The sequence below is a fragment of the Nycticebus coucang genome, chromosome 6 (assembly GCF_027406575.1).
Source record: "Nycticebus coucang isolate mNycCou1 chromosome 6, mNycCou1.pri, whole genome shotgun sequence".
Lineage (NCBI taxonomy): Eukaryota > Metazoa > Chordata > Mammalia > Primates > Lorisidae > Nycticebus > Nycticebus coucang.
In genome coordinates, this window is record NC_069785.1 from 85,602,515 (window position 1) to 85,628,588 (window position 26,074).

The window sequence follows — 26,074 nt, forward strand, 5'->3', positions numbered from 1 at the left end:
CACCCTACCTGCAAATCCACTCTCTGCCGAGGCTGGTGTTGACAAGGGCGGGTGTCAGGGTTGGAGTCAGTCCTGCTCCAAGGGCAGGTGTCAGGGTTGAAGTCAGTCCTGCTGGTTCACAGAGTTCATCCCCTGGCCTTGTCCAGACGCTGACTCACCCTCAGGACTCAGGCTTCTGCCCTTCTGGTGTCCTGTAGTGAGACATAATCACTATGTCACTTTACCATGGAGCTTGTCCAAGGCATCTGCTTCCACTTGCATCCTCAGACTGGAGAGCTTTTCAACCATTCTCAACACACACCAGTGGTGCATATTTGGCCTTGAGGAGTTGGGGGGAAGCAGGAGACCCCACCCCTGCCCTTTGGTTACTCAGTTCTCTTCAGGACACATCCCCCCACAATCACCACCTGGTGTTGAGTCTGCCCTCTGGGCCTCCCAGGGGGACACATGGCATCTCAGCAGTTTGGGCAGGGAGCGGAGGTTCCCCAGCTACCATGGTTTAACCCACAGATGTCAGGTAGAAATTGCACCTGGGAAAGGAGAGGGTGGAGAAATTAGAAAGTTCTGAGACAGTTTTGAGACCAGCCCGAGCAAGTTTTGAGACCCTGTCTCTAAAAAATAGCAGGGTGCTGTGGCAGGTGCCTATAGTCCCAGCTACTTGGGTGACTGAGGCAAGAGAATCGCTTGAGCCCAAGAGTGTGAGGTTGCTGTGAGCTGTGTTACCACAGCACTCTACTGAGGGTGACAAAATGAGACTCTGTCTCAAAGAAAAAAAAAAGAATATTATAAGAAATAACTTGCTTTTTCTTCTTTTCAGTTTTATTACCCAAATGTAAGATTTCCTTCATTAATGCAGCCTTCTAATCAGGTGGCTGCAATGAAAATATTTACATTGAAAGTAAATATCTGTTACATTTACACTATTCTCATCTGTCTTTTATTTTCTTTTCATCCTGATATATATTTTCTTTACATTTCCCTACTGTGGTTTTTCCACACTTGTACAAAAAGGTTGTGTGAGTAAAAATATTGCACTAATTTACACAGCTATGATTTAACAATAAAAGAAAAAAAGGAAAAATAAAAAAAGGAATGGACAATGGAGCATACACGTAGTTGGAGCACGTTGCCTACATTTCATCTTTTCCCTCCCAATCTCTGGAGCTCATCTGTAGGCCCAGGGGAGATGTGTCTTGTTCAGCCAGGCCTAGTCTTTTCAGACAACCCAGACTGGCTGTCCCCAGCCCTCGTCCATCTGAGTGTCACACACCAGCACGCTGCTCTGTGCTGTGCAGACGCCTCCATCTGTTTTCCAGGCTGAGACCATGGAGATAAGACAGGGGGCTGCACAGGGCACGGTCGGGGTTAGGGGTGTTGCACTGGCTGTAGCCTCGGCCAACTTTCATCACTGCTGTGACAGATGTGGAAGGTCACATCCTGGCTCAGATGGGAGAGTCCTGAGGGCTCAGGCCAAAGTGTGACCGTCACGTAGAGGACTGTGAAAGTGGGCATGAGAAACAGCATCTGAGGTGGAGGAGGACAGAAGCAGCCTCCCAGATGAGGGAGGATTTTGGAGCAAGTGCAGCTCCCACACAGGGCCTGTGGGGCCATTTCCCAACACTGCTCATGATCCAGACACCAGGCCCACACTGCCTGGTGGTGGCTGGAGGACATGATCACTTTGGCTGGGAGGGGTCAGGCCTTGTCACATGTTCCTGCTTTCTCTAGGCGTCCTTGACCCATGCTGAACAGTGAGTCTGTGTTGTGTGAAGGGGGCGGAGGTGTGGACTTGGTCTGCAGGGGAGGACAGGTGGGAAGGACAGGTGGGGATAAGGTATGAACAGGCCCAGAATTTAGAGAGGAAGCCGTGGGAGTCTACAGCAGAGCAAAGATCACCGTCCCTGCAGGCTTCCCCATTTGACCGAACCAGGCACAAACTGTGCACATGTAGGAAGGACAGCTCTGTATCCAGAGGGGATCACAGCCCATGGGTGGAAAGTGAGCCCCCACCACACCCAAAGCAGAGCTTCAGAGAAACAGAGGAGAGGCGGGCACAGGCTAAATGGGGCAGCTGGGTGTGCACATTCACCAGGAGTGGGGGCAGCTTGTGCGGGTTCATGACCCAGACCCACAGATATGGACCTTAGGTCCACAGGCATGAAACGTGGAAACACATGCCCGTGTACCCCAGGGAGTGGACATGTAACATTTAAATGCGTTGTCACTAGGGACTGTTGTCACAGTCATTCTCTGTGCATCCTCAGGAAACCAGTCAACACTGGCCCACCGCTGGCAGTCCCTGGCCAGGCAGCAGTGCTTTGTAGACCTCAGCAGCTGTCATGTCCAGACCCGGAAATGGGGAGCACCATCAGGTGGTCAGATGAGGCCAGTGTGGGTTGTCTGGCCCTTTGTTCTTCCAAGCTGCCTTTGAGGAAATGATTGACAAGGGGAAGGGAGGGAGAGGAAACAGGGAATGTGCCCCACCTCCCACCTCATCACGTCTAGGAACTTACAGATTTGGGGGTCTTTCAACCAAAGCAGTGTCCGTTAGTCTGTCAGAGCAGTTGAGGATTTATATTTCAGTCCTCAATACAAAAGAAGATGTATTTTTGGAGTTTAGTTTTGTAGTAACAATAATACTACATTAGGGTGATAAAGCTGTGAATTAGTCTGCTGAGTCTAGTGTAACAACATATCAATGCCACACACTGAGGGGCTTAAACACCAGAATGATATTCTCACGCTTGTGGAGGTTGGAAGTACAAGACTGAAGTCTCAATAGGTTTGATTTCTCCTGGCTTCTAGATGACGTCCCTCTCACTGTGTCCTCACCAGCTTTTCTCCCTCTTTCCTTCCTTATAAGGCTCTCGGTCCCTATGGCCTCGCTTACTCATAACTACCTTCTGTAAGGCCCCAACAGCAAGTACATTGACATCAGGGGTTGAGGCATCAATGAGAATTTTGAGAACACGATTCAATAACAATCAGTAATCACTGTATTTTTTCTGATCAGAATGAGTTAGAATGAGACAAATATATAAGTTTAGAGTTTTTTTTTTTGAGACAGATTCTCACCTTGTCACCCTTGTAGAGTGCTGTAGCATCACAGTTCACAGCATCCTCAAACTCTTGGGCTCAAGTGATTCTCTTGTTGCCTCAGCCTCCCAAGTAGCTGGGACTACCGGCACCCACCACAATGCCTGGCTGTTTTTAGAGATGAGGTCTCGCTGTGGCTCAGGCTGGTCTCGAACCTGTGAGCTCCGGCAATCCATCCTCCTTGGCCTCCCAGAGTGCTAGGATTACAGGTGTGAGCTGCTGCATTCAGCCTAGAAAGGAGAATTTTGTGAGTATAACATTTTATATACTTTGTTGACAATATACATAATGTAAAATTTGCTGTTTCAATCATTTTTTTTCTTAATGAGGTCAGAGTCTCATTACGATGCCTATGCTGCTCTAAAATTTCTGGGCTCAAGAAATCACCTTGGCCTTCTGAGTAGCTGAGAAGCTGGTGTGTGCCACCATATCCCTTAGTCACTTTTAAATGTATAGTTCAGTGGTGTTAATACAACCACAGTGTGGTGTACCCAGCACCATTATCCATTTCCAGAACTTTTTCATTGTCCCAGACAAAAGCCTTGTTTTCTTTAAACAATAACTTCCCCTCCCCCTTCCCAGAAGTCCCCCCTGCCCCAAATCTCAGTGGTCCTGGAGGGACTGGGAAAATGTGTGGGGCGGGAGAGCCCAAGGGCCAGGAGCCCGTCAGGTGGTAGGAAGGAGCAGAGTGTGGCTCCCCTGGTGGCTCTTGGGAGAGGTGACAGCTTTCTCGAGTCCCCAAAGAACTGGGATACATTCCAGGATACCCCAACCAAGAATCAGAAGGGAAAATATGGTTTATGTGATTAGGGTGGGGAAGGTGATTAGGACCTGGGGACCTGGGGACATCACAAGCTCCATAGGTAAGAGACACATACACAGTGGTGGATCCCTGAGCCATCTCCTTACTGGGAGGCTCATCCCATGTCTGGGAGTCAGCAACTCCTCGGGGGATCTCAGGAGAAAGAGCTCCCAGGTTCTCTAAGGTTACAGAGCTCAGGGAATAATCTACAAAGTCTGGCCAGGTGCAGTGGGCATCTAAAGTGCTGGGCAGAGGGGACCTGTGTGCCTGGTGTCACACAAGCTGGACTTCTGCCCCACGTCATGCATGTCCTCACTCATGGGGGGATGTTACAGCCTCTAGACACAAATGTGCTGTTCCCACTGGGAAGCCAGTGAGAGAAGGGGACTCTCAGTGAGCTGAGTTAAGAGCGTCAGAACTCCCGGGAGCACAAGTGACAGCAGAAGCCACAACCTGAGCAAGTGTTGGTCACCGTAGGGACAGAGGAGAGATGGATTTGATGGAGACATGGAGGGCAGGTCCTTGTCTCACTCCCCCATGGATGGGAGCTCTGGTTGGAATTGGGTTATTCAGCTGTGACAGTGATGATCAGCCTGACCCTCGGCCTGGAGCCCAGGGGTGTCATGAGGACGTGTTGACAGAGGATGATGAAGCTGACACCCCGGAAGGCCCATCACTCCTGTCCTGGTCCCAAACTCAGGGTGTCCTTCTAAACCCCTTGGTACCAGTCTTCATGGCGATCACCAGACTTTGTGCAGCTCCCTGTGTAGGAGAAGGGACCTGGGGACCTGGGCACATCACAGGCTCCACAAGGGGAGTGACACAAACACAGGTTGGGGGTTTCTGCTGCCTGATGTCCCACAGACCCCACATCACAGATTGGACTGTCGAGAAGCTTCAGAGGAGCAGGAGAGGAGAGGATACAGTCAGTGCCTGTGGGCAGGGAGACCACCCGTGGGGTCCCCATGTTCCTCAGTGGGATCAGCTGTAGGAAAGTCACATTCACGGGACCTACTTCCCCCAACTCCCCTGGAGCAGGCCCAGATTTCCCATCAGAGGTAGAGCATTCCCTTCCCCCTCTCACTTTCCTAAAATGGATTGGCTGCCTTAGGCCCAGAGCTGTCCCCACACCCACCCTCTATCCTGATGTGACAGCTAAAGCTGCAGGAACCCAGGCCAGCTCTGTGCCTGGAGTTGTTCCCAGGCCTGCGTCCTCATGCAGTATTTTCCATCTTTAAGTCCCATGCTTAGGACACAGTGACCCTCAGCCAATCTGCAGGGGACTGTCCACCTGCTCTGATCATGATTTCAGCTGGGAAAGGCTGATGTCTGTCTTTAAAAAAAAACAAAGCCTTCTCATTAGGCCCAATTCACCTCACTTAGATAAACAGGCCACATTTTACTGTCCTCATGAGGTTTTTGTTTCTTGTTCTTTTCGGTTTTCTTGAGAAAAGCAACAATGTACAGAAATTCACAGTAAAAGCATTTTACACCAGAACGTGCTTCCGAGTAGAGTTCGTGTGTAAGAGAGAAAGATTCAAATTGGAAAATTATCATAGAACAAGACACCCTTAGGAGGGTGGGCTTCTTGTCCCACTCCCCCATCTGCCTGTGTCACCGCGAGTAGTACTGTCCTGCCATGTGGCACAGTAATAGTCAGCCTCATCCTCAGCCTGCAGCCCAGAGATGTGCAGGATCCCCGCATCGGCTAAGGCCAGGATCCAGAGAAGGGGCTGGGGACCCCGGAGCCCTGGTCTTTACTTGAGTGGTAGTACAGGAAGTACCAGGGAGGGCTCCTTGGCTTCTTCTGGGGCAGGACGCACTACAGCTACCCACACTGGCGCCACTGCTAGGGTGCAGGTGAGTCTGGCTGATGCTCCCAGGGATACAGAGAGGGAGGGCGGCTGAGTCAGCACAGGCTGGGAGAGGGAACCTGCAAACAGCACTTACTGCGGAAGGAATTAAGTATCAAGTTTGTAAGGAATCTTTGTCAGAAGATGAGAAGCGGCTAGGAGCTGCTCTTGGCCTCTGAGGCCTGTTGTACCTGAGCAGTGAGAGAGGATCATGAGGAGGACAGGAGCCCAGGCCATGGCGGACACAGCCCTGGTCCCCACAGTGGGGCTGAGCTGCCCCAGGCCCCTTTTCTCCCCACAGCACAGGAGGGGCTGCTCATGCAAATGCGTTTCCATCCAGGGACTGCCTATCCCTGACCACAGGGAGAGGGACACAGGCACAAGTTGGGGGGTTTCTGCTCCCTGATGTCCCACAGACCCACAATCACAGCCTAGACTGTTAAAAATCTCCAGTGAGGCAGGAGAGGGGAGGACAAAAGTCAGTGCCTGGGGTCTCAGGGAAACTCATCCATGGGGGCCCCGTGTTCCTGAGTGGGATCAGCTGTAGGAAAGTCACATTCATGGGACCAGCATTCCCCCAACTCCCCTGGAGCAGGCTCAGCATTTCCCAGTGGGAGAGGAGACTCACTTTCCCACACTCATCTCCTACAAGGAGGTTTCTGGCCTCAGTCCCAGAGCTGTCCCCACACCTACCCTCTATCCTGATGTGACAACTACAGCTGCAGGAACCCATGAGTGAGCCAGGCCAGTTGTGTGCCTGGCATTCCTCCCTGACCTGTGTCCCCCAGCTGCATTTCACATCCCCCTGCCTGGTCCCCGGGACATAGGGAGCCTCAGGCAGCCCTGAGCACAGGTGACTGGAAGGAAAGCGGAGGTCTCTGCTGTGACAACTGGAAGGGCACAGTCCATGCTGTAGGACTGTCCACCTGCTGAGATGGTCCCGGAGAACTAAGATGTGAGCCAGGAGAGGCTAATTTTTTATGTTTCCTTAACAAGGCCAGCCCCACAAGCACCGGATTCAGCACATGCGGATAAACAGGCAACATTTCAGTGTCATCAGGGGGCTTTGGATTTTGCTTTTGGTTTTCCTGAGACTTCAGAAACACTTGGAGAGAAATGGAGAGTAGAAATATTTTAAACATCAAAGGTACTCCCAAGTAAAATTTGTACATTGGAGCATATTTAGAAATTTGAAAATTGCCACAGAGAAAGCTCCAGAGAAAGCTGAGGTTTCTGTCCCATCTGCCTGTGTCACTGAGCAATACCACTGCTGTCCCAGCTCTGACAGTAATAATCAGCCTCGTCCTCAGACTGGAGATTGGAGATGGTCAAGTAGCTGTCAGCCCCAGAACTGGAGCCAGAGAAGCGGTCAGGGATCCCGTCCCCCTTGCTGCTTCTCCCAGCACTGTCAATCCACATCAGGTACCGAGGGGCCTTCCCTGGCTGCTGCTGGTGCCATGCAATGGGATAGCCACTGAGCTCACTGCTCAGGGTGCAGGTGAGCTTGACTGAGGCTCCCAGGGAGGCAGATGCAGAGGGCGGCTGAGTCAGCACAGGCTGGGAGAGGGACTCTGGAAACACAGACACCTATTATGATCTAGAAGAAGGACAGGAAAGAAGGACATTCCTGCCATGGGTATGGGAAGTGGGCTGGGTGGTCAGGGTGCTAAGGACAAATCCTGACCTGTGCATTGAAGTAGGAGGCTGAGGAGGAGGAATGGGGTCCAGGCCATGGTGCAGACACCCAGAGCTCTGCTGAGGCAGACAGGCTGCAGGTCTCTCTTATCCCCCCTACAGCCCCAGAGGAGAGAAAGGGGCCCTGCATGCAAATGTGCTGCTCTTCCCCTGCCCAGCCCAACCCTCCCTGGGCCTGTGTGCAGCCCCAATGGCTGGGTTTCATTTCTGGAAGGGGTGGGTCTATCTTGAGGCTCCCAGGGGGTCAGAGAGGACCCAGCTGCTGGCTCCAGTGAGCCCTGAGCAGAGCCCAGGGCCAGGTGTCTGGCTTCCCAGCTGAGCCCCAGAGAGCCCTCGGTGACGGCCCCACAGCGTCCCCCTGCTGCCCATGTCTAGATCCAGCGTGTCTGTGACCAGATGACAGGGGGTCCTGACAGAGCCTCCTGCCTATTCCAGTGTTGCAGGAAAAGGGCGAATTAAAACAGACACCTACACCAAGAGAATAGAGGAGGGAACCTTTAATTGCTGGCGACAACTCAGGTGCCTCAAGGCATGAAATGCTGACTTCCGAGGAACAGTTTATTTCCAGGCTCTTTTATACCATTTTTTCCCTTCAGTTCAACATCAGCTACATAGTTATGGCTACAGATGTTAGAAACCAGGGTACTGTTGTTAGTTACAGAGTCTTTTTTCCTTTGGCTTTTCCAGGTTGTTCTGGCTCAGTGTAACGTGTGTTCTCTTAGAGGAGGAGTTCTTCCGCAGCTGCCTGCTGCTTTCTCGGGATCACTAACAAGTATGAGATTCATTCTTTCTTTTGAGACCCCATCACTCAGGAATGGGGTCTCATCTCATTTCTTGTCGGTATCTATAGCTCCTTGATAATATCACTGGGCTATGAGCATTTGGCTTGCGTTCTCTTTTATCACAACTGCAGAGACTGTGCCTTTCAGAAACTAAATAAAGGGAGGTAATGAGCGAGGCAAAAGCAAACATCTTTCAATCATAAAAACAAAACTTATAATCATAGTTTTCAATCTTCTTATTTTCACATCTTGCTTTTTTCTTTTCAGTTGAAAAGCATAAACTGGGAAACCTAACAGTTCCCTGGTCTCTGGGGGCATCAGGAAGAAGAAGGGTTTGATCACGCCTATGACACGACTCTCGCACCATCACCAGGAAGCAGAATGTGGGCCCCTTGTCTGCAGATCAAGCAGAGACCTGGGGGAGCCGCCCAGTTAATGCTGATCCCTGGACAGTCTCCAGCACAGAGGTTCTCAGGCTTCCTAATGCCTCGAACCTTTAATACAGTTCCTCAAGTTGTGGCGACCCCCAACCATAAAATTACTTTTGTTGCTGTTACATAACTGTAATTTTGCTACTGTTATGACGGCCAGTAGCAATGACCTTCATAAGGTAAATATCTGATATGTAGGATGGTCTTAAGCGACCCACTGGTTGAGAAGCCCTGGTGTAGGCTGAGGAGTCGCATTTGTAACAAACTCCCAGCTGATTATATCCTCTCAATACTACATCAAATATTCCTTGGTGCCCATAGTGAAATCACTGAGGATGTGTCTGTTCATGCTCCTTGAATAAGAAGAGGCTTGCTGGTCGTGTTGGCTGTTTGGGTGTTTGGGTCTCACTGTGGGTTTATGTATTTTGGAGCACAGCCCCTTCCCTAGTACCCCATGCAGAGGGAAAGAGGGAGCTCATCTTGGAGGAGTCACACTGGGGAGGTGGATATACCCTGGGACAGACTGCAGGAGGCACAGAGTAGTGACCCCTGGGTAGGAGAAGGGGCAGGGAGACGCTGAGGCTGTGGGGTCTGCCTTTCCCACCAACGCACTTCTTTTCTGCTGGGGAGGGCTCAGGCACTGTAGGCAGCAGGTGTTTTTGTTGCACTTCCCCGTGTGTTTAAGTCACTGTGGAAATGCCACCACCCATGTACAGTAAACAGTAATAATTGCTCTCGTCCTCAGCCTGGGCCCCTGTGATGGTGAGGGTGGCTTTGTTCCCAGCAATGGAGCCTGAGAAGCGACCAGGGACTCCAGAGGGGCAGTTGTTCGTGCTGTAGATAAGCATTCGTGGAAACTGGCCTGGTGCCTGCTGGTACCAGCTGGGGTAATATCCCTTAGAGACTGACCCAGAGCTAAGGCCACAGGTTAGCATGATCATCCCTCCTGGAGACACTGACAGTGACGGTTCCTGGATCACCACAGTCTGAGAATCAGCCCCTGCAACCCACAGGAGAGACACAGTTATTGCTATGGAGATGAGGGTCACCCTGAGTTCCTACTTTCTGTGGCCTCCCAGGAATACAGAGTCCCTTCCCCTGACCTGAGCTGTAGGCGAGCAGCCCAAGAAGGAGCGTTGTCCAGGCCATGGTGAAGACACTCACAATGATTTGATGTCCCCAGACTCCTCAGCTGGGAATTGGTGTCCTTGGGTCCTTTTCATGCCTCTCCAGAGCAATTAGCAGGAGGAGGCTCTTCATGCAAATCAGTTTCACTGCTCTTCCTGCCCCAGTGTTCACGCTGATGTCCGCTGGCAGAGACCTTGAGAGAGGCAGGTGCTGGAACCACAGATAGACCAGTACCTACAAGGGCCTGAGATACTGAGGGGTGGGGTCAAGGTCTCACCAGATTCAGCTCCTGGCAAGCCCCCGGTGACCCGAGTCCCAGGGTATCTGACTGTGGCTCGGCACCTCTTCATATCTGCTCCTCCAGCGTCCATGGTCATCGCCACACAGGGAGAGCACACGTCATCCTAGCTTCAGCTCCCTGCTGTTACGTCAATCTTTCTTGACGTAACTGGAGTTCTGCTTACTTATATATTGGATAACATTTTTTCAGCTGTCAGCTACATTCATAAATAAGATGGTAATTTTCTTTTTTTTTTTTGTCATTGATATGGGCTATATGTTTGGCTGCTATCTGATCACTAGGACTGAATCTTTATTAATAGTAGAAATCATGTTTCCATAGAAGGGAGTGAAAACATATCTGATGTCCAACATTCACTGTTTCTAATAGGACACACTTTCTGGCATTCAGATAATCTTTCAGTTTTTTTTTTTAATTAAATCATAGCTGTGTACATTAATGCAGTCATGGGGTACAATGTGCTGGTTTTATATACAATTTGAAATGTTTTCATCAAACTGGTTAAAATAGACTTCACCGCATTTTCTTATTTATTCTGTTAAGACTTTTATACTCTACACTTACTAAATTTAACATGTAACCTTGTAAAATGCACCATAGGTGTGTTCCCACCAATTACCTTCCCTCCAGCCATCCTCCATCTCCTCCCTCCCCCTCTTCTTGGGCTATAATTGGGTTATAGCTTACATAAGAAAGCTATAGATTAGTTTTATAGTAGGGCTGAGCATATTCGATTTTTTTCTTCCATTCTTGAGATACTTTGCTAAGAAGAATATGGTCCAGCTCCATCCATGTAAACATGAAAGAGGTTAATTCTCCATCTTTTATTAAGTTTGCATAATATTCAATGGTGTACATGTACTACAACTTATTATTTATTTATTTATTTTTTTTTTTGTAGAGACAGAGTCTCACTTTATGGCCCTCGGTAGAGTGCCGTGGCCTCACACAGCTCACAGCAACCTCTAACTCCCGGGCCTAAGCAATTCTTTTGCCTCAGCCTCCCGAGCAGTTGGGACTACAGGCGCCCGCCACAACGCCCGGCTATTTTTTGGTTGCAGTTTGGCGGGGGCCGGGTTTGAACCCGTCACCCTCGGTATATGGGGCCGGCGCCTTACCGACTGAGCCACAGGCGCCACCCTACCACAACTTATTAATCCATTCATGAGTCGATGATCACTTGGGCTTCTTGGTGAATATGAATTGGGCTTCAATAAACATTCCGGTGCAAATATATTTGTTATAAAGTGATTGTTGGTCTTCCAGATATGTACCTAGTAGAGGAATTGAAGGATTGAATGGAAGGTCTATTTTTAAAGCCCTAAGTGATCTCCAAAGATCTCAAATGCATTTGCAAGAAAAGGACAAGTGATCCCATCTTAGGCTGAAGAAGACTGGCATACAGCCTACAGACATATGAAAAAATGCTCATTATCCTTAATCATCAGAGAAATGCAAATCAAAACTACTTTGAGATATCATCTAACTCCAGTAAGATTAGCCCATATCACAAAATCCCAAGACCAGAGATTTTGGCGTGGATGTGGAGAAAAGGGAACACTTCTGCACTGCTGGTGGGAATGCAAACTAATATGTTCCTTTTGGAAAGATGTTTTGAGAACACTTAGAGAGCTAAAAAAAGATCTGCCATTTGATCCTACAATTCCTCTACAGGTATATACCCAGAAGACCAAAAATCACATTGTATCAAAGATATTTGTACCTGTATGTTTATTGCAGCCCAATTCATAATTGCTAAGTCATGGAAGAAGCCCAAGTGCCCATCGATCCACAAATGGATTAATAAATTGTGGTATATGTACACCATGGAATATTATGCAGCCTTAAAGAAAGTGGAGACTTTACCTCTTTCATGTCTACATGGATGGAGCTGGAACATATTCTTCTTAGTAAAGTATCTCAAGAATGGAAGAAAAAGTATCAATTGTACTCAGCCCTACTATGAAATTAATTTATAGCTTTCATATGAAAGCTATAACCCAATTATAGCCTAAGAATATGGAGAAAAGGGAAAAGGAGGGGAGGGCCGGGGAGGGGGGAGGATGGATGGAGGGACGGTAATCCGTGGGACCACAACTACAGTGCATCTTACAAGGGTACTTGTGAAACTTACTAAATGTAGAATATAAATGTTTTAACACAATAACTAAGAAAAGGCCAGAAAGGCTTGAGTCCCCATCAGTAAGCACAGGGCCCAGGCCCAGGCTGGGGCTCCTTGGAGTGACTGGTCCTCCCTGAGCAGGTGTGTAGGGACTACAGGGTAGTCCTCCAGCGCCCCCTGCTGGTCTCAGCACACAGCTCCCCATGGTCCAGACACCTGAGGGCCCAGCTTGTCACTGCCGCTCCCCAGTCACTCTTTCTGTCACAGATGGATGGTCTTATTCCCCTACATTGTATTTCTGATAGAGCGTAATTTATTACTGTAACCTTTTTATTCTCAGAAGGAATCTTAGACTACGGGAGGTACAAACATGTGCATTGATGACAACTCAAGGTCTTCTCTTCCCAACAGAAAATCCTGCAAAGATCATATGACTCCCCTGGTATATGATTTAAAGTATACGTGTATGTTAGTGTTACATAAAACTGCTCATACAGGAATACATTCTGACCACCCTCACATGAATCACCTCGTAGTAGTAGTCTCCTGTGCATTTAGCTGTTTTAATTGCTCTGCTACCAGGAAGCACAGCGTGGCTGAGGTGAGCAGCTGAGGTGAGGGCCAGGCTGTGCTGTGTAGCAGAATCACACCCAGCCCACACTGACACTCTTGGACACCCCCTCACTTTCTCTTCACCCTCTACTCTCGGTACACACTCCTGTCTCCTGGGGACACAGCCCACAGCCCTCCATCCTTCCCTCCTGAGTTGTCTCACAGGGGCTGTGAGGGGTTTGGGACTGAAGAATTCAATATGTGATTGTCATTAACCACATCATTGATGATCAGCATGGAAAATATTTTGTGTTGACAAATGACTATAGGTTCTTAGTTTAATAAAATGTCAGTTTGCATATGGGGCCTCCTTGCTCAGCACCTGCAGGCCCATCACATCCTTCTCCTCTGTCTCTGCAGGAGCCCGTGGGGTCTAGTCCATCCTACTGGTCACCTTCCCCAGGGCTCGTGCCCACATTCTTCTCTTGATCAGTAGAGCCCGAAGTCTAAGCTGTTACTTAACATCTTATCTTGAATGAACTCAGAACCCCAAATAGCAAATGTCCAGACAGAAGAAATTATTGACTTTGGCTCAGACCCAAGCCTCTTCTTGGGATTTTAATTTAGGTGACTCCACCTCCTCACTCCATGGATGTGGGCTGAGTGTGTCCTTTGTGCCAAGCCGTGCTCTGAACCCTGCAGGTGCAGCAGTGAGGGAACAGGAAAATAGCAAAGACAAAAGCCGTTCTCATGGAGTTCTGGTCCCTGTGGAGAAAATAATTCACTATCCACAAGGACCCTCGACCCTCCTCAGACCCATAGGCATTTGGAGCCCATCTCGACTGCTCGGAGCCCCTCACGCCCCCCAAGACATGGACACTGACCTTCTCCAAGCTTCGTCCACACCCTCACTCCTTCTCCTCCCTGTCCTGCTCCAGGTGCTGAGTGCAGGTGCCCATCCCCACTCAGCTGGGCCCTGTAGAGAAGCTTTGTACTTTCCCACCATATTTACCTTATTTTATTTCATGCTAGATGCCTCTGTCTGAGTAATAGTTCTAATACATGTATCGGAGAAAGTTATCTTTTTTAAAAAATGTCCAATAGTTCTATCTTCATGAAAATTAAGTAAAAATCTTCATTTTTACAGTCCAGGTCCCTCTGGTCCTTGCCCTGGTGTCACTGTCACCTGCTGGCTCTCATCTCCTACTGGGCCAGGGCAGAAGCAAATAGTCTCCAGCTGCAAAGGGGATACTGGACCGGGATCCCCATGTTACCTTTTCTTTAAACCCATAGCTGCCCCCTTACCCACCTCTATCCTGATGTGACAGGTGAAGGTTCAAGTAGCAGCAGGTGAGCCAGGCCAGCCAAGTGCCTGGAATTGTGTCCTGACCCAAGTCCTCGGGCTGCATTTTTCCTCTGATTTTCTGGTCCCTGGGATGGACGGAGCCTCCGGCAGCCCTGAGCATGATGACTGGGGTTGGAAGGGGTGGTCTCTGCTGTTACCCTTTTGGAAAGTTCTTAGAAATTGCTTAGAAATGTATTCTGCCAGCTGCCCTCATCATCCCTCTTCACGTCATCCTCCCACAAGCCCTAGAGCACCGACACTTTGCACTCTGGTTCTTCACTACATCATGACAATGGTGACGTTTGCCGCTCTAGTTCCAAAGAAATTATTTATTTCCGTCTGACACCTCATTAGCCTGGTCTGCACTGTACATATTTCCATTAGTACTTTGGTGACAACCAGTTAACAAGTGTCTATGGAATTCCAAATCACTTCTCTCTTGTCTTCCTCTGAGTCCTCTAAACGCTTCAAGCCTCTGCCCATTACCCAGTTCCAAAGCTGCGTCCAGATTTGGGGTGCTTTTAAAGCAGCAACTCACACCTAAGTACTAATTCCTGTGACTATCTATTTAGTATTGCTACTAAGGCACACTCCAGCCTGAGGAATTTATTGAGAAAAGAGGTTTCTTTGGCTCACTATTCTTCAAAGTTTGTGAAAGAATGGGCCCAGCATCTGATTTCAGTGGGAACTTTAGGAACCTTCGATCCAAGAGGAGGGCACAGAGGCTTGTCACATAACAGAGAAGGAGCCAGAGAAAGAAGAGGGAGCCGGGCTCTTTCAAACCACCCAGTCTCCCGTGAGCTAACAGAGGGAGAACTCGCTCATTACTGCAGGGAGGGCACAGGGCAGGGATGAGGGACCTGTCCCCTGACCAGAGCCCCTCCCCGCAGGCCCCACCTCCAGCCCCAGGGAGCTCATGTCCTGCTCACATAGCTTCCCATCAGTCCCCCAAGTCTTTATTATCCTGCACAACTCTGCCATTCTTGGCAACAACACAAACGTTCCAGGAGTTCTGATTGGTAGGATTCTGGTCATCAAGCCCTATGGGCCTGGAAGTCCAAACCTAAGAAAGACACAGGGACAGCATGTGTGGGCTCATCCTGTGTCTGTCACAGGGCCTGGTACAGAGCCGGGCAGTGTCCATGTCTGAGTGTGCCTTAGTCTCAGGTGTCCACACAGCTCCTCCCCCGGGCTCCCCACCCACCTCCATGTGCAATTTACAGGGCAGTTCTGAGAGCTCGGCCTCCCTAAGGAGCCTCCCCTGAAGTCTGCAGAGTCGCAAACCAAATGAGGACAGGGCAGCCCCTCCTTCCAGGCCACCAGGAGCTGCTCCTCTTCCTCCTCCGCAGGCAGAGCAGAGCCTGATCGCCGATGCCCAGGACCTGCCGTCGGGTCCAGCCTCTCCCTCTGCCCCCCCTTCCTCTCAGTCCCTCCCTGACACAGTTTGCAGAAAGAAGGATGAATGAATGACTTAATGAAATTTGTCAATCGCGGGCACACATTCCAGGGCGATGCAGACACTGAGTGCGATTCTGAGGGAGAGAGGGCAGGGGAGCCCTGCGGTGCTGTTCCTGAACCTTCTTTCTTCTCATTGGGCACTGAGAGGAGTTATCACCTTTGAAGGGAACTTCACACCCTAATTTGATCCTGAACCATGGACTAAACACTCCATCATCTCAGACACAGAATGTAGGGACAGCCCCTGGGTTGGGAAGCCCCAAGTCCTCAGCTGGACTGAGCGTCCGTGAGCAGATGTGAGGAGCACCACTGCTCTGCTCCCCAGGTCCCTAAGGAAGCCCTGATACCCCCATCTGCTCACCCCCCACCCCCCGGGCAGAGGTGGCTCCTTCTTCAAATCTGTGCTTCTTCCCTGGGCTGTGCAGCCCCACTCAGGGCAGAGTGTGACCTGCCCCTTGGAGCTGGTGCTGGGACAGAGACCACAGGGAGGGTGTGACCTGCACACTCCTGAAGCTCTGGGAGGGACAGTGGGTGGGATGCAGAGCCCTGCAGGGAGGTTGCTGACTGTGGTCATCATGTGATCTTTCTGAGGACTTCTCAGGGACAGACCCAGGACTCCTGTGGCTTCAGCACTCAGGTCCTCCCATGTTTTCTCTTTGTCACTGATCTAGACTCCCCACTTTCCCCCCCATAGGTCACAAAGAATGCTGTCTTCCTCATGGGGCACACCCATCACCACATCTGCTCACCACCTGTCCTCTGACCTCCCCCTGCTCACTTTATTTCGCTTTTCCACATAAACCTGGGGCCTCAGCTCCCCTAAGGCTGTCTCAGCAGGACCCACTGCAGAGAGCTCAGCCCCTAAGAGGACATCAGGGCCTGGGCTGCCCACGGCTGAGCCTCCTTCTCACTTCCCTTCTGCCCCAGCCCTAGGCCAAGCCAGAGCCAGGCCTTGCAGATGCTGAGCCTACAGCTCCCTCAGGGTCAGACTTCACTGTCACAGTCACTTCCTGAGGAGCAGAAGTAGAGAGGGAGATTCTGTGTGAACAGACTGCTGGAAGTGCTTTCTGATCATCCCCGACAGACACTGTCTGCCTATTAGACAGTTATCCTCGCTCCTCCCAGCCTTTGGTCACTAATCGACAGCGGAGGATTAAAGACCTAAATACCACAGAAAATTCCAAGGTCCAGGAGCCCATCATGTTGCAGGAAGGAGCAGGGAACAGAGAGCAGCTCCCCTGGTGGCTCTTGAAATATTCTAGACCAGGTGACAGCTCTGTGTGGGTTGTGCTTTTTATCCCTTTAGTCCCCAAGAACTGAGGTTCATTCCAGCATCGTCTCAATTAAAGAAACACAGAGGGGAGAGAATAGGGTTCCCGGGGATTAACGACAGGAAGGTAAGTGTGAGGAGTCCCAGAGCCATCTCCTTACAGGGAGGGCTCATGTGCACCTGGAACCCAGGAGTCCCCTGAGGACACACTATGAGGATTAAGAAGACCCAGATTTCCTGAGGCTTCAGAGGTCAGGGAATAATTCAGAAGCTTAAGCCAGGTGCAGGCAACATCTAGCGGGCTGGGCAGAGGGGCCCTGGGCCTGTCAGGTCACCTACATTGCATTTCTATTCCTCGCCATACCCCACTCCCATGTGGGGGGCTCTTACAGCCTCTGGAGACAAAAGTTCCTCTTGCCCAGGAAGCCAGTGAGGGAAGGTGGGATTCTCTGTGGCCCCACGAGGATGAGCCAAGGTCAGAGCCTCAGGATTTCTGGGAGCAGTGACAGCACAAGCCACAGCCTGAGCAGAGGTTGCTACAAGGTGGGGACAGAGAAGGGATGGATTTGAGGGGAACATGAGGGATACATCACTGTGTCACTTCCCCATGGATGGGAGTTCGTGGTGGCATTGGGTTGTAATCAGCTCTAACAGTGATGGTCAGCTTGACCCTGTCCCTAGAGGTGAGGGGTATCAAGGAGGCCCTGGTGACAAAGGAGAATCAGGCTAAACCTCAGAAACCCCCCAAACTCCTGTCCAGTCACAATGTTTGTATTTCTTTCTGGGAACCCTTGGTCTCCATAAGATCCATAGTCTGTGACACTCTCTGTGCAGTAGAAACTAACTTGGGACGTGGACACATCATGAGCTCCACAGGGAGGGTGACACAGGTGCAAGGTGGGGCATTTCTGGTCTCTGATGTCCCACAGAGCTACAGTCACAGCCCGGACTTTAGAAAAACTCCAATGAGGCAGGAGAGGGGAGGACGAAAGTCAGTGCCTGTGGTCTCAGGGAAACCTACTCATGGGGTCCCCATGATCCTGTGTGGGATCAGCTATAGGAAAGTCACATTCATGGGATCTGCATCCCCGAACTCCCCCGGAGCAATCTCAGCAGATCCCCGCAGAGGTGGAGTCTCCACTTCCCCTCTCACTCCCACAACGAGGTTGCTGCCTCAGCCCCATAGCTGTCCCCACATCCACCCTCTATCCTGATATGACAACTACAGCTGCAGGAACCCATGAGTGAGCCAGGCCAGCTGTGTGCCTGGAATTCCTCCCTGACCCATGTCCTCAGCTGCATTTCAAATCCCCCTGCCAGGATATAGGGAACCCTGAGCACAGGTGACTGGGAGGGAACAGGAGGTCTCTACTCTGATAACTGGAAGAACACAGTCCATGGCGTAGGACTCTCCACCTGCTGAGAGGGTCCCTGGGTCCTGACCAACACATGAGCCAGGAGAGGCTCATTTTTCATGTTTCCTGGATAAGGCCAGCCCCACAGGCTCTCGATTTATCACATGTGGATAAACAGGCAACATTTCAGTGTCATCAGGGGGCTTTGGGTTTTGCCTTTGGTTTTCCTGAGACTTCAGAAACTTTGGTGAGAAATTGAGAGTAGAAATATTTTAAACACCAAAGGTGTCCTAAGTAGAGTTTGTGAATATGGAGCGTATTTTGAATTTTGAAAATTGTCAGAGAGAAAGCTCCAGAGAAAGCTGAGGTTTCTGTCCCACTTCCTCATCTGCCCGTGTCACTGTGAGGAATACCACTGCTGTCATAGCTCTGACAGTAATAATCAGCCTCGTCCTCAGACTGGAGGTTGGAGATGGTCAAGTAGCGGTCAGCCCCAGAGCCGGAGCCAGAGAAGCGGTCAGGGATCCTGTCCCCCTTGCTGCTGCTCCCAGCACTGCTAATCCACATCAGGTACCGAGGAGCCTTCCCTGGCTGCTGCTGGTGCCATGCAACATCGTAGTAGCTGAGCTCACTGCTCAGGGTGCAGGTGAGCTTGACCGAGGCTCCCAGGGAGGCAGATGCAGAGGGCGGCTGAGTCAGCACAGGCTGGGAGAGGGACCCTGGAAACACAGACACCCATTATGACCTGGAGAAAGGACAGGAAGAAAGGACAGTCCTGGCATGGGTTTGAAAATTGGGGGTTCATGGTGCTGAGGACCGTCCTGACCTGTGCAGTGAAGGAGGAGGCTGAGGAGGAGAAGTGGGGTCCAGGCCATGGTGCGAACACCCCAGAGCTCTACTGAGGCAGACACACTACAGGTCTCTTTTATTCACCCTCAAACCCCAGAGGAGAGAGAGGGGCCCTGCATGCAAATGTGCTGCTCTTCCCCTGCCCAGCCCAACCCTCCCTGGGCCTGTGTGAGCCACAGTGGCTGGGTGACATTTCTCAGAGGGCTGTCCCTGGGCTGGGCCTAGCCTGAGGCTTCCCAGGGGCCCAAAGTGGGCAGGGATAGCTTCTGGCTACAGTGAGGCCAAAGCTAGGTGTGGGTCCCCAGCTGAAAGGTGGAATCTGCGTCCACAGATCCCTCAGGGACAGGCCCCAAATGTCCCCTTTGTCCTGGGCCTAGTCCTGCATGTCTGGGACAGATGCCAGGTGGTCCTGACAGAGGTTTCTGTCCCCACCAGGGCCTTGACCACTGCCTAATCCTCCTCAGGGCAGCTCCTCCCTCATCACGGGCCTTAGTTTTCTGTTTCTGCCCCCAGTTGGAACAAGACCTACAGCTCACACCACGTTGAGTGGAATAGGGTGTCTCCTGCGTAAACTGTGCATGAACTAAAATGTCCATTAGCTGAGGACAGGACAGGTCAGCCACCATCCCACTTCCCAGGCTGCTCTTGAAGCCAGTTTCTCTCTCCCCACTGAATCCCTCAGGAGATCACACACAGGGAGCAGAGTGGGGAGTGTCTGGGGGATAATAAAGGAGCAGGCTGGGGACCCCCTGTGTTCACTTGGGAGTGAAGAGAAACCCAGGGAGGAGGAGAAGGTCCTCATAGTGATCAGAAAAGGGAATCGGCTCACTTGGGTCTTCTTCTTAAGTGTGAGATCAGAGAAGTTCAAGAAAAATAGAGGTCAATGTACACAGCTATGATTTAATTAAAAAAAAAAAAGGAAAAGAAAAATAGAGCATGTTACTGAAATTTTCTCAAAAGGATATTTTAAAAGTCCACGCCTTTTTTATGTAAATATTTTAGTAATTAGTTGAGGAACTCATAGCAGAGCAGGGGTGTGAAGTGAAAGGAACATCCCACGATTCAAAAGGAGAAGAGGGAATCAGACCGAAGAAACGGGAGGGGTGGGCATTGTCTTCACTGAACACAGGACTGGAGGAGAAGCCAGTGGGGAGATTGGGCTGGAACCACAAGTGGGGTTGAGTCAAGGAGGCTTGGGGTGTGTTTCCTTTCATTCCAGTATTTTTCCTTTAGAAAAAAGGAAAAGACAGCTCCTCAGCTGTCTTGTCTGGTCTTCCTGCATAGACTCAGAATCCTTCTTTAATCAAAATTCTTTAATTCTCTTTGGAGAGGGTGATTTCTGTTTTCATTTGCTAGTGGCTTTCTTCTTGTTTTCCATCATTCTTATATATTTGGTGACATTGAGGCATAGGTGTGGAGGTCTGGGGGAATCACCTTTTATAAATGCAGAATCCCAGGCCCCACTCCAGTTGCCCTGAGTCAGAGTCCACATGTGACAGGATCCCAGGTGATCCCTGTGCCCAGGAACGTCTGACAGTCTCTGGCCTGACAGAGGCAGGGAGGCGCTGGCGGGTTTGGTGAAGGACTGCTCCTCATGCCTCTGTCAGCTCTGACTCTTGCCAGTGTGTCCAGAAAAGTACCACCCTGCGTCCCAATTTTTAAGTGGCAGGCTGAGCATAACGCACTTGAGGCTTCCCAGCAAGTGTGGCGGCAGCTCCCAGTGAGCTCGCCCATCCCCAGAGATGACCTGAAGCCTTGTAATAACGATGTGATCTTTTCATCTTCACTTCTTGATGCCAGTGAACAAGGGAAATAATTATAAGTTGTAATTTCTCATCAGTACTTATCTTATTCATAATATTAAGCAATACTTACATACATTTGTATTTTAAAGACGGGGAAATCACTATGTTAATCCTAAGTGAAAATTATGGGCATAAGGTAAAGAAATAGGGGCCCCATATGGTCATATTTGTGGAGGAAGTGAGGGCCAAGATGAAACAAATGCAATCAAATTTGGACACACTATGATGTTGCTTGTTTGGTACATCTGTGTTCTGGGACAACAGTCACGACACGGCCCACACTGGGCAGCCTAGAGCAACAGAAATGCGCCGCTCTGGAGGCCAGTCCTGCAAAGTCCAGAGACGGGGGTCCATGTGCTCTGGCCCTCTGGGGAGATCCTATCTCCCTCTTATCAACAGTGGGTGGTTTGCTGACAGGGTTGGGTGTCCCTTGGTTTGCAGCCACCTAAGTCCCTTCTCTGCCCTCACCGTCACATGGCGTCCTCTCCATGTCCTCCTGTATTCTCAGAACACTAGTCACACCGAGTCAGGAGGCACCACAGTCCTGTAAATGGCCTCGTCTTAACTAACTTCACCTGCAATGATATTATATTTTAAACAAGGTTGAAAATGCATTTGTGTAATTTAGCATTACTGGGGGGTAGGACTATGATTTATCTTAGAAGATGGATTTATTTATTTATACCCATAGACGGGAAGAATCATTTTTACAATTTTATTTAAACATATTTAAAGATACTTTGAAATGTCACGCAACGTACGCGTTGCATCCACATGTTGTATACTGTAAAAATGGAACCGAATGGAATAAACTTTATTATCATTATATACAAAAAGCCCTCTTCCCTTTGCTCTTAGTTGACAATAAGAACGTCACTGCAGAGCTTCTTTCTGAAGGAAATGTGTTTGATGTTAAACTTTAGATCTGACCAGCTGTTGCTTTTATTTTCCTAACACAGGATTATTGAATACTGCTCATTTTGGTTTAAATCCTTCTGAATCATCCAGAAATATCCTCCACTATGACATTCAAATTGGGAGTGGGAATTAATTCAGACCCTTCTGTTCCATTCACCTTTCTCCCTGAGGATATTTAATGTGTAGGCTGCCCTGAGACCTCAGCTGTTTGGTCATGTGATCCTGACATCACGTGATCATATTTGACTGACCCAGGCTCAGTCAGAGGTGGGTTCATGTCTTGTTCTTCCTCTGGTCTCTCCCTGTGCCGATCACCCCTGTAGTGCTGCAGCAGTCCTCAGCCTGGACCACGGACCTGAAAGGGATCAGGACAGCTTGGCCTCAAGGAGAGAACCTGAGAACTCCCTGTCCTTCAGGAGTGTTTGAGGCTTATGTCATAAATTAATGTTCTGGTGACTTGACCAGACTTCTGCTGGATCCAGGAAGGACACTGACCACTGGTGGCTGCTCCAATGCTGGAGCCACAGGTGAGAGTGACCATCTCTCATGATATGTAGGAAGCTCTTGAGTCACCACAGCCTGAAGACATACTCTGAACCCCAAATCAGACTCATGATAGGACTGAGGAAGGAAGACAGAGGGACCCCTTCAAAGGCTGGTCTCAGAAATCTTTTTGTACCTGGGCAAAGAGTGAGGAGGAAGTGGAGTCCAGGTCATGGTGTGGCCTTTCCAAAACTCTTCCAGACCTGCACTGTTTCTGGACTCTGAGGTGGTTTTTTGATCTCCTCCTCAGCTCTCTGGGAGGAGGGTGTGTGTTGTGTTGTGCATTATGGGAATATGAGCCCTTCACCAACAACATCAGCACCATCTGATTCTGGGTCCCCCAGCCCAGGGAGCAGTAACAGTGTCAGGCAGGCTGGGTGCTGTGAGCTCTGAGTTGGCCCTTGGGAGGAAGCACCTGCTGCCCCCTCTAACTCAGGCCAGTGAGCTCAGACACAGGGAGCATTAAATTTGAACCATTTGAGTTTTTTCCAGGCCTGGCTCAGACCAGACAAGCCCCACAGCTCCCCCTGCTGGGCTGAGGTAACTGTCATTCATACTTTCTTCTCTACTTGAGTGAAGCATCTTCCCTAGTGCCTGAATTTTAGTTTCATATTTACTTGCACTCGAGTCTTTACAAAATGTTCCATTTAAAAAACCTTTTATTTCATTAAAACTTTTTGTTCTATAATTTCCATTTAGTTTTTCTGACTTCTACATTTTTCTGAGATTTTATCCTTTGCCTTTTGTTTCAAAAATATCTGAAATAGCTGATGAAAGGAATTTTACGATTGCCGACTTACATACATCAGCCATACAATTTCATCACCTGGATCACCTCACTGTCTATGTCTGTGGATCCTGTTTCCTCATTCATGTTGTAGTTTTCCCTGTTCTTGATATGACAAGTGATCTCTTTTTGTATCTAAGATGTTTCAGATATTATATTACGGGACTCCTGGAGGTTTTGTCAGTAGAACTGAAATATCCCCTGGTGTTTGTTTATTAGTTTTCTCTGTTGGTTTTCATTTTGTCACTCTAGGAAGACATGAGACACTTTTCATTGGTAAGCATTTAGTTTCAGAGTTTGAAGTCAGTCAATTGTATTAAAAATAAAGTTTCCGGCAGTCTGCTTTCTGTCTGTTGAAATAGTCCTGAAGCCTCACGTCTCTCTCACCCTGTGTCACGATCTTCCTCTTTGAAGGTGGCCACATATGCCCCAGTGATGTTTATGACTTGAGGAAGGGGAAACGCACTTTGGCTCTGAAGTGATGTCTTCGCCAGATCGGCTCCCCACATACACTTAGTGACCTATGTCCTGCATTTCTTTTCTGGAAACTTCGGGGCTGAAGGATGAGCTGCAGGGGTCTCCACGTCCTGCCCCAACGATGGAGTCTTCTCCAGAACTTACTCCAGCCCTGTGAACACTTTTTGCCTCCACAGGTGATACGACTTCATGTCTTCTGTGTGGGTCATTAGGGGGTCTTCTCCCCCTGGGGACTCTCAGAGCCCGTGGTAGGGTCCTGGGTTCCGACTGCTCCAGCCCTGTAAACTTTTTGCAGTAGCAGCCGTGAAAAGACCACGCCTGGGTGTGTGGCAGTTAGAGTGTCACTGCTACGCTGGGCTGCTGACCCTCCTCCACTCAAAGTGAGTGCCAGTGACCAGGAAGAGCTGCAGGGGAGCTGCCCATTCTGAGCAGAAGCAGCATCAGAAACGTGAGACTTTCCTTTCAACACCAGAAACAGCCAAATAGGAAATCGCGTGTCTCATAATCAGACCTGTGGGGCAGGGACCTGCACCTGACCTGGGCCCCTGCTCTGACTGGCACTGTCCTCCCTGGACTCAGCTGGTCACCCAGAATGAAATCTGAGCTCCTGGACTTCAAACCACCCTCCCACCCTGCCATGCCCCAGACACAGTCAGTAACAGGGGATTGGGCAGGGTCATCCCTAGGGCTGTGTTTCATCATTGTCTTTATTGACCTTTTATGTTTTTATTTCCTGATATTTCCTACTCGTCATTCTCTGCACATGTACTTTAGGGGCCTCAAGGTGAATCTTCAGATCAATAGGGGAAGAATCATCATATGAACCACAATGAGTTTTCCAAAGCCAAAAGTATTCCTATGAATTAATTTAAAATTTATTTAATTTTTCACAAGGTTTCATAATTTTCAGTTTATAGTACTTTCAATTTTTCTCAGATTTACAGTTCATTGTTTCATATTGATATTATAGTAAATCGTAGTGTTTTATTCTTATTTTAAATGTTGTGCTGGTATATTGCTATGGTAGAGAATAAAACTCTTTCCTGCAGGGTGGTGTCATATCCTAGAGGCCCGGTCAAGGCTCTCAGACGGGAGCATCTCTGAGTCACTGCTGGCTCCGCAGCTGTATGTGCTCCAATCAACTTGTTTTGTTCCCTACAAGGTTTCTACTGAGAAAGTTTTATGTCTGTGAAAATATTTCTGCCTGTGAAAATATTAGTAGAGTGAAAAGATATGAGCAGTGGATCAATCTGAAAGTTTAGCTGAAGAAAAGGATGTGCCATTGTCAGGTCTGCTCCCTGAGGACAATCACTGGAGACGTCATCCCTGAGCTGGACATGGTCACAGTCACCACCAAGGGGGGACTGCACCAGGCCAGGAGAGCAGGGGTGTTTTAGTCTCACTTCCCCGTGTGGCTGGAGCACTGTGTAACTCTCAGAGTTGCCATGATATGTACCACAGTAGTAGTCAGCCTCGTCCTCGGCCTGCAGCCCAGAGATGTGCAGGATCCCTGCATTGGCGGAGGTGTCTTTGGATCCAGAGAAGCGGTTGGGGACCCCGGAGCCCTGGTGCTTGTCTGAATCTAACTTGAACGTCAGGAGATGCCGTGGAAGACTCCCTGGATTCTGCTGATACCAGTGTATCCAGAAGTTCCCAACACTGAAGCCACTGCTCAGGGTGCAGGTGAGTCTGGCTGACGCTCCAGGAGATGCAGAGAGGGAGGGCGGCTGAGTCAGCCCAGGCTGGGAGAGGGAACCTGCAAGCACAAGTGCTCACTGGGGTAGAATTCATGGAATCTTTGCCAGAAGATCCAGAGTCAGGATAGGGGCTGTTTATGTCCTATGAGGGCTGTCCCTGTCCTCTAAGGCCTGTCCCTACCTGAGCAGTAAGACAGGACCAGGAGGAGGAGAGGAGTCCAGGCCATGGTGGACACATCCCTGGTCCCCACAGTGGGGCTGGACTTCCCCAGACCCCTTTTTCTCCCCACTCTGTGTACAGGAGGGGCTGCTCATGCAAACATGTTTCCATCCAGGAACTGCCCCAGTCCTCCCTGACCCTGGGTGGGGGCTCAGCTCTCCTTGCAGACTGAGGAAGGGGAGGTTTGCTTTGCCCCTTGGGGGAGCCCTGGGAAGAAACACCTGCTGAGACCATACAAAGGTCCCTGCTCAGGGGACTGAGCCAGTCCAGAGAGGACACAGCTGCTGAGTCCCAATCAGTGAGCACAAGCCCAGTGTGAGGCCCAGGCTCCTTGGAGTGACTGGTCCTCCCTGAGCAGGTGTGTCGGGACCACAGGTCAGTCCCCCACTGCCCCCTACTGGTCACAGTACACACCTCCCCATGGTCCAGACACCTGGGGGCCCAGCTGGTCTCTGCAGCTCCCCTGTCACTGTCTGTCCACACATCCATCATCTGAACCCCACGTTGTGTGATTCTGAACTGTTTTGCTTACTGCTCCAGACCCTCACTCCCAGGAGGAATCTTGTCTGATAAGAGGAACAAATATTT

At 49.9% G+C, this 26,074-nt stretch overlaps 1 protein-coding gene across 1 annotated transcript; it reads right to left on the reverse strand.

The window, feature by feature from the left end:
* Positions 1 to 7,002: 7,002 nt before the first annotated feature.
* Positions 7,003 to 25,529, reverse strand: LOC128588763 (uncharacterized). Its single transcript, XM_053595582.1, has 6 exons — positions 25,448 to 25,529; positions 24,740 to 25,325; positions 18,604 to 18,821; positions 9,366 to 9,659; positions 7,436 to 7,570; positions 7,003 to 7,322 (listed from the first exon to the last, which is right to left on the reverse strand). Exons 1-6 carry the CDS (start codon positions 25,491 to 25,493, stop codon positions 7,003 to 7,005), a joined length of 1,599 nt encoding a protein of 532 aa, XP_053451557.1. The 5' UTR covers positions 25,494 to 25,529.
* Positions 25,530 to 26,074: the final 545 nt, after the last annotated feature.

What these genes read in the sequence shown, in the direction of transcription:
- LOC128588763 (XM_053595582.1), bottom strand. Translation starts at nt 25,493, where the DNA reads ATGGCCTGGACTCCTCTCCTCCTCCTGGTCCTGTCTTACTGCTCAG. An exon ending in TCAGAGCTATGACAGCAGTG is followed by an intron (nt 9,660 to 18,603) that starts GTATTCCTCACA and finishes TGTGGGTTGCAG; the next exon opens with GGGCTGATTCTCAGACTGTG. An exon ending in CCTCCTACTTCAATGCACAG is followed by an intron (nt 7,323 to 7,435) that starts GTCAGGATTTGT and finishes CTGTGTTTCCAG; the next exon opens with AGTCCCTCTCCCAGCCTGTG.